The sequence below is a fragment of the Solanum dulcamara genome, chromosome 3 (genome assembly GCF_947179165.1).
Source record: "Solanum dulcamara chromosome 3, daSolDulc1.2, whole genome shotgun sequence".
Classification (NCBI taxonomy): domain Eukaryota; kingdom Viridiplantae; phylum Streptophyta; class Magnoliopsida; order Solanales; family Solanaceae; genus Solanum; species Solanum dulcamara.
This window is the reverse complement of record NC_077239.1, coordinates 3,345,372-3,354,081: the sequence shown is the minus strand read 5'-3', so window position 1 is coordinate 3,354,081 and position 8,710 is coordinate 3,345,372. Positions and strand designations below refer to the sequence as shown.

General features: G+C 31.8%; 1 protein-coding gene across 1 annotated transcript; it reads right to left on the bottom strand.

Moving 5' to 3' along the window:
- Positions 1-732: 732 nt before the first annotated feature.
- LOC129881974 (pathogenesis-related protein 1-like) lies at positions 733-2,471 on the bottom strand. Its single transcript, XM_055956083.1, has 2 exons — positions 2,240-2,471; positions 733-1,073 (listed from the first exon to the last, which is right to left on the bottom strand). The coding sequence occupies exons 1-2, from the start codon at positions 2,469-2,471 to the stop codon at positions 733-735; spliced, it is 573 nt and encodes a 190-aa protein (XP_055812058.1).
- Positions 2,472-8,710: the final 6,239 nt, after the last annotated feature.

Genomic DNA, 8,710 nt, shown 5'->3' with positions numbered 1-8,710 from the left:
TTTAGTACAAGATATTTCATAATTTCGTGAAACTTGACGCAACATCCTCCTAAACAATAAAAAGAATCTTGGTATATAGATCCTTGTAATTAATGAGTTCAAATTGGTAAGGAAGTGTGTGACATATTTTCTAGTACTTTTATTTTCTAGATAGATGCAATTGCTATAACGGATTGCCTATTATCACATAACCAGATAACCTGCCTAGTCCATGTTAGAGAAGTAAGATTTGATATTTTATTGATTTATTTAATCTTGGAGTGTTTAGATTAACTTGCGGACATCTCAACTATTTCGATCGTCAGACTCAGATACCTGCTATCTTCTATCAATAGAGGTGTCAGATAACTCAATCTATCGATCAAGAATATGTTAATTTGAATTCTTATCTTCAAAATTTGTGCTCACTTTATTGATCAATAAACCACACCTTAGATGTTAATGTGCCCTTGGTCGATTATCAACCTCATTCCTGGTGAAAAAAATCATTTATATGAATACTAAGTTGCGGTGACCTCAACATATGGTCGATCATCAATGTCGTTCATGGTCGTTTAAGGTCATTTTCTTGATTTCAATGGTCGATTAAGGTCATTTTCTTGATTTCAAACTTACGAAAAGAAAAAAAAAGGAAAAAGAAAATAAAGGTTTTATTTATCGATCGCTACACCAAAATTAACTTACAATCAAAACATGAACTAGTTAACGCGCACATAACTTACATTAACTACTTCAAAGGTTAGTGGATTTAGTTGTGGAATTATTATCAGGATTCAAAGGGTTAACACCTTTATAATTCCCAATAGGATCATATGAACATACAATATAAACACCCTTTTGGTCATTGCAATAAACATTGCCACTACTTCCAACTTTTGTTGTTGTCTTCCATACTATATTTAAATAATGGCCAAATTCACATCCTGCCTTTTCTGGCTGGCATTTGCAAACATTCTTCACCTCATCAAAATTTTTCTTTTCATCAAACCATTTTTGTACAATACCAGTTGCAGGTGTCTCTGAGTAAAGCTGCCAGAAGATGTTCTCTCCGTATGGGCCGGTCGAATGTTGCCCGTAAATTCGAATGTTGCCCGTAAATAAATAAGTTTTACGAGTGTCAAATGGTCGAGTTAGGCTAAATTTCTATTGAGTCAATAAAAGAGTTGAGTTCATAGTATGTGTAAAATTTGTTTTGGTCAAGACGGGCAGATTTGCACAAATAGCTGCTTTTGACCTTGTATTTAAAAGTTGGTCACTTTAAAATTAGATCAATAGTTTGAATCGTGGAAATAGTCCAACCCGTCCAACTTAATATTTATTTCTAATTATTTGTTTAGTTACCAAATTGAACTCATGACTATATCTAAACAACCAAAATAGAATTTTATCATAAAAAAATGTGTGTGTTGATAAATTCTTTTATGGGTAAATTTAGGACGAATTACCCATTTATCTTTCGGCCTATTTAACAAAAGTTTAGTAAATTTAGATTTTCGCGAGGAAATTTCTTTTTCCCCCTCCTTCTCCTTGTTTATTTATGATTGTAATTGTGTGGTATTGTTCCAATGAGTTTATATTGTATATCCTTAATTATTTGGTTTGGTTGAAAATTTTGAAGAGCACAATTGTTGAAATTTTTCTTAGCTTGAAAAAAACTTATTGAAGAAGACGCAATGGATTTATTAATTTTTGGAGTTAATTCGAATCAATTTTAAAGCAAAACTGTACCGCTAAAACTTTTACACAACATGTCATGGCGACCGGATATGATTTTGTATACTAATTTTGAGTCAGAATTTCAGCTACAAATGCTGAAAGATCTTCGCATTCTATCAGGATCTGACCAAAAATATTAATGATCGTCATAACTTGTTAAGGTATGTGACTGAAAAGATCCAAATGAATGCCAGGATACAATCACCATAACTTGTTGTAAGCAAATTTTGTCGTATCAAATAAGAAATCGTGGCAATCTACTAGGACTTTGCTTCAGTTTCTGGCAAAACAATTACTTTTGCATTTTTTTTTAAAATTTAACGAGACCAAAATTTAAACAGTGTCACCGAAGACCCTATTTGTGCAAATCACCCTAAAGTTTAGCTACACAATCATGTCCAAATTGATCTAAGCCTTTCGAGGGGGCTAACTACGATTATTATGTCTTAATTGACTCGTCAATGAACAAATTGGTTAGGTAATATTTTAAGAGGACTATGTATATTGAACATCGATTCTTACTTGTAATTACAATCTTCCTTCCTTTGAGTAGCCCAATCATACTCAAAAGCGGCTAATTTCGCATCCCATTGCAAAGGAGGAACACCAACACTACTTCTTAGATCATTGTGAGCCTTTAGGTATTCTTGTTGAACCCAATCAAAGGTTGGTGAAGTTGCTTGTGATGAAGTAATGAATATTAATAAGATGGACAACACCAAAAAAATTGGTGGTGCTAGGAATATTTTAGCCATTGACATTTGACAAAAATATAACTATTGACAATGAGTCAATGACGATGACAATGGCAATGGAAAATAGCAATGTTGGCAATCTTGGTTTTGATTAAGTTTGAATATAAGGAGGAACAACATAAAGCAATGATGAAAAATTATCATATAGTATGATATATACTCCATGTCTCCATTTACGTGGCATTGTTCGAATTTTAAGAGTTAAATAAATATTTTTATTATTGCAATTAAGTCATATGCTTTTCAATATTCTGAATTGACAATTATTCTAACTTGTAGTATTTTTTTCATAGTTCTAAATATTAAGAAATTTAAAATTTTCATGTTCAAATTTACGATCAAAACTAATAGATTTGACTCTCGAAATTCAAATAATAATGGGTAAACAAAGACAGAAAGAGATATATATCACCCTTCAATTTGTATAATGCGTGTATGTTAAATTGAGCAAATGGTGTCAAGCATATCACATCATTGGAAATTTTTACTAAATATATAATAATAATAATATGTATAAAGTAATATATTACATGAAATGACACTAGTTGACGATACATATATTTTTTATTTTTTTTGAATTTTTCGTTTCATGTTTGATACTTATATTGAAGTCTGATTAAATTTAAATTTGTATCAAAAATTTTATATTAAAAATAAAATATTTTTTACGATTTTGTATCCAAGAAACTCAACAGGTATAATATTGACTCATTTATTTAAATAATATAGCATATAGCATTAATTACGAGTTTTAATATATGTTTTAATTTTACCAAAAATAACAATATTTGTTTTACCAAAAATAGTAAAAAAATAATAATTTTTCTCTTTCTTCCTCCGCTCTCTCTCTTCTTTTTATTTTCTTTTGTCCATTTTTTCTTTTTCTCTCTCTTTCCTCCTCCTCGGCCCCCTTTCTCTCTCCTTCTTTCTTCTCATTTTCCCCCTTTTTTCTCTTTCTCTTTCTCTTTCTTCCTTTTTTTAAAATATAATAATTAATTATCCCAATTTAAACTTAATTTTGGATTGAATATTATAAAAATAATGATTTTACTATTTTTAAATTAGATAATTTTTTTATTAAATACATATATAATGCATTTCTAACACAATAAAAAAAATATAAACAATAATTGTAATCATTTTTGAATTTAATGTATTATACATATTATAAGCATGTTTCAATGCACGTGGTAAATATATAACTAAAATATTTTTAATACAATAATATATTCCGTTAATAAGAGAAAAAAATAAAAAATAATTATAATAGATTTTGAATTCAATATATTATAGGCACATTTCAATGTACGTGTTGAATATATAATTAAAATATTTTAATATAATAATATATTCCGTTAATAAGAGAAAAATAAAAAATAATTATAATAGATTTTGAATTCAATATATTATAGGCATGTTTCAATGTACGTTGTGAATATATAATAAAATATTCATAATACAATAATATATTTTAGCACCATTAATAAGAGAAAAAATAAATAATAATTATAATACATTTTGAAATCAATTTATGATACATATTATACGCATCTTTCAATAAATATGGTGAATATGTAATTAAAATATTTTTAATATAAATATATTATAAGTATTATATGTGAATTTTAAATATTTTAGTATTATTTAAAATTAATTTTAAATTAAGATAATTAATTATTATTTTAAAAAAAAGGGTGAAAGAGAAAGAAAAAAAACAGATAAGAAAAAAAGAAAAAGAAACACGCAGAAAGAGGGAAGAGAAAGATAATGAGATGATTGTAGTTATTAATTAAAATAAATATATTACAGACTATGATAAAAAAAATCTTTAAAAAATAATTATAATTTAAAAAAGTTCACTTATATAAAAATTGTTAAGTGGAGTGTCCACATATAAGTGGAATGTCCACTTGCCTACTTTCATTTTATATTCTTCATGTGGGGCCCACTAAAAGTGGGCAACTTGACCACAATCATTTCTTATTCTCCTATAAATTCTTACCCTTGTACATAGAATTAAACACACTAATACGGACGAAATTGTTTTCCTCCTCTGCTCTTCTTTTAATTCCTCCTCTGCTCTCCTTTTAATTCTCTTATCCTCTCCGTTTTGTTTGCTCCATTTAGTGTATTTTACAACACGTTATCAGCACGAGGCTCCGGCTAATTTTCAAGGTAACAAAAGTGGTAAGAATTTTATTTAATTTTATTTCTATAAAATGGCAAATATTTCAAAAATTGAATTTGTTGCTTTGGATATCTCTGGAAAAGATTACTCCTCATGGGCACTAGATGCCGAAATTCATCTTGAATCGATGGGTCTGGCAGACACCATCAAAGATGATAACACGGCATCTAGTCAAGACCGTGCAAAAGCTATGATTTTCCTCCGCCACCATCTTGACGAGGGTCTTAAATTACAATATCTTACATTAAAAGATCCCTTGAAATTGTGGAAAAATTTAAAAGAAAGGTATGACCACCTGAAGTTGGTCATGCTTCCACAAGCACGTTATGACTGGTTAAATCTGAGACTGATGGACTTTAAAAATATAACTGAATATAATTCTGCTTTATTTAGAATTATAGCTCAGTTAACTTTATGCGGAGATGAAATCACGGAACAAGATAAACTTGAAAAAACATACTCCACATTTCCACCCGCGAATATGCTTCTGCAGCAGCAATATCGCGAAAAAGGCTTTAAAAAATATTCTGAATTACTTTCTCACCTTCTTATTGCTGAAAGACATAATGAACTATTAATGAAAAATCATGATAGTCGGCCAGTTGGTTCTTTGCCACTCCCTGAAGTGAATCAGGCAAATTCTAACCAACGAGAAAGAGGCCATGGCCCCAGTCGTGGTCGTGGTCAGAGAAGAAATTTTAATCATGATGCTCGGCTAACACCGAGAAATAACCAGCAATATAAAAGGCAGGGTAAAAAGCCAGAAGCTTTACCGAAGAATAATTCAGAAACAATATGTCATAGATGTGGAGGTGTGGGGCACTGGTCGCGAATTTGCCGGTCATCAAAACGCTTGGTTCAGCTATATCAGGCATCGTTAAAGAGGGCGGAAAATAATCCAGAGACAAATTTTATCTCTGAGGACAATATTGAGCCCATGCATCTGGATGTAGCTGATTTCTTTAATTTTCCAGAAGTAAATATGAATGTTGATAAGCCGGATAATATTTAAACAATTCTCTTTGTTGTTGTATGTATTAAATATTATGTTTGTATTTTTCTAGATCCATGTAATAAAATAAAATTTTGTATAATAAATTATGTATTAATTATAATATTTACTTTCTTTCTTTGTGAAGAAAATATGGAAATGCCTCAAATTTTGTTTGGATCAATGATCAATCAAGAAGATATTTGTGTAATTGATAGTGGAACAACTCATGCTATTTTTAAAGACGAGAAATATTTTTCCAACTTGCTTAGAAGAAAAGCTAATGTTACTACGATATCTGGCAATTCCAAAATGATTGAAGGCTCCGGAAGAGCTACTATAATTCTGCCTAAAGGGACAAAAATTGTTATAGAAGATGCATTATTTTCTTCTAAATCTCCAAGAAACTTATTAAGTTTTAAAGATATCCGCAGAAATGGATATCATGTTGAGACATTAAATGAAATGAATATTGAATATCTTGGTATAACCAAGAGTGTCTCAGGCCAGAAATATATTTTGGAAAAATTACCAACTCTGTCATCTGGCCTATATTATGCAAAAATTAATGCAATTGAAGCAAATATGATCGTAAACCAGAAGTTTACTGATCCAAATATATTTGTACTATGGCATGATCGAATAGGTCATCTTGGATCAATAATGATGAGACGAATTCTTGAAAATTCAACTGGACATCCGTTAAAGAACCAGAAGATTCTTACAAATGATGAATTTTCATGTGCTGCTTGTTATCAAGGCAAATTAATTGCCAGACCATCGACCCTGAAGGTTGGCATCGAATCTCCTGGCTTTTTAGAGCGTATACATGGAGATATATGTGGACCTATTCATCCACCTAGTGGATTGTTTAGATATTTTATGGTCCTAATAGATGCATCATCTAGATGGTCTCATGTGTGCTTATTATCATCTCGCAACCTAGCGTTTGCGAAGTTGTTAGCACAAATAATAAGATTAAGGGCGCAATTCCCAGATTATCCAATTAAGGCCATTCGCCTTGATAATGCTGGAGAATTTACATCCCAAGCATTTAATGATTATTGCTTATCAATTGGGATAAAAATTGAACATCCTGTTGCTCATGTTCATACTCAAAATGGCCTTGCAGAGTCATTTATAAAGCGCCTACAATTAATAGCAAGACCTCTACTAATGAAAACAAAATTGCCTATTACTGTTTGGGGTCATGCTATCTTATATGCAGCAGCACTTGTACGTCTCAGACCGACACATTATAATAAATACTCTCCGTCATAATTAGTATTTGGTCATGAACCAAATATAGCCCATTTAAGAATTTTTAGTTGTGCGGTATACGTGCCTGTAGCACTACCACAACGTACAAAAATGGGCCCTCAACGAAGGTTGGGCATATATGTTGGGTTTGACTCACCCTCCATAATTCGATACCTTGAACCGTTGACTGGAGATTTATTCACTGCTCGATTTGCAGATTGTCGATTTGATGAAACAATTTTCCCGCCATTAGGGGGAGAGAAAAAGGAACCTGAAAAAGAAAAAGAAAAAGAAATTGCGTGGAAAGTTTCATCACTATCACATTTTGATCCACGCACCCGCACATGTGAGCAGGAGGTCCAAAAGATCATCCACTTACAGACAATAGCAAATCAAATGCCAGATGCATTTACTGATTTGAAACGGATAACTAAGTCACATATCCCTGCAGTGAATGTACCTATCCGAATTGATGTCCCAAAAGGACCATCTACAAGTATCATAGCTTCTGAATCCCAAACACGCCAGAAGCGTGGTAGACCGTTGGGTTCAAAGGATAAAAATCCTAGAAGAAGAAGCGTAAGAAATAATAAAGATGATACTACACACGAACTTCCTGAAGAAGGTCAAGGTTTGAGTAATCCTGATATTCCTGAAGAAATCAGTGAACCCGAGACTCGAGTGAATGAAGAACTTTCAATAAGTTCTACCGGTGATGAGATAAATTTAGATCGATCAAAAATTACGGTGGATAATGTTTTTGCATATAATGTTGCAATTAATCTCATGCAAGATAGTGAAAGTCTTGAATCTAAATCCGTCGAAGATTGTCGACGTAGATGTGATTGGCCAGAATGGCAAAAGGCAATTCAATCAGAATTAGACTCACTTGCTAAACGTGAGGTTTTTGGACCTGTAGTCCAAACCCCTGAAGGTGTAAAACCAGTTGGTTATAAATGGGTTTTTATTAGAAAACGAAATGAGAGAAATGAAATTGTAAGATATAAGGCACGCCTCGTTGCACAAGGATTCTCTCAAAGACCCGGAGTCAACTATGAAGAAACATATTCACCGGTTATGGATGGAATAACATTTCGATATCTCATCAGTTTAGCTGTACATAAAAATCTTGAAATATACCTAATGGATGTGGTTACAGCTTACCGTTATGGTTCACTTGATAATGAAATTTACATGAAAATCCCAGAAGGATTAAAATTGCCTGAAGCATGTAAAAAGTCTCGGGAAGTATACTCAATAAAACTCCAAAGATCATTATATGGTCTGAAACAATCAGGGCGCATGTGGTATAATCGCCTAAGTGAGTACTTAATAAATGAAGGTTATATTAATGATGTTATTTGTCCATGTGTTTTTATTAAGAAAACGGAATCAGAGTTTGTTATACTCGCTGTTTATGTTGATGACATAAATCTCATTGGAACCCCTGAAGAGGTCCAAAAGGCAATTGAATATCTAAAGAAAGAATTTGAAATGAAAGACCTTGGAAAGACAAAACTTTGTCTAGGTCTGCAAATTGAACATTTAGCAGACGGAGTTTTTGTCCATCAATCTGCCTACACTGAGAAAATCTTAAAAAGATTTTACATGAACAAAGCACATCCATTAAGTACTCCAATGGTTGTTCGATCACTTGAAGTGAAAAAGGATCAGTTTCGACCTCCAGAAGAGGATGAAGAAATTCTTGGTCCTGAAGTACCATATCTCAGTGCTATTGGCGCACTTATGTACCTTGCTAACGCAACTAGGCCTGATATAACATTTTCTGTCAATTTGCTA

Bases quoted from the DNA above. Each gene is read 5' to 3' on its own strand.
- LOC129881974 (XM_055956083.1), bottom strand. From the start codon at position 2,471: ATGGCTAAAATATTCCTAGCACCACCAATTTTTTTGGTGTTGTCCATC. The intron at 1,074-2,239 runs AGTAAGAATCGA...TTCGAATTTACG, and splicing joins GAAGGAAGATTGTAATTACA to GGCAACATTCGACCGGCCCA.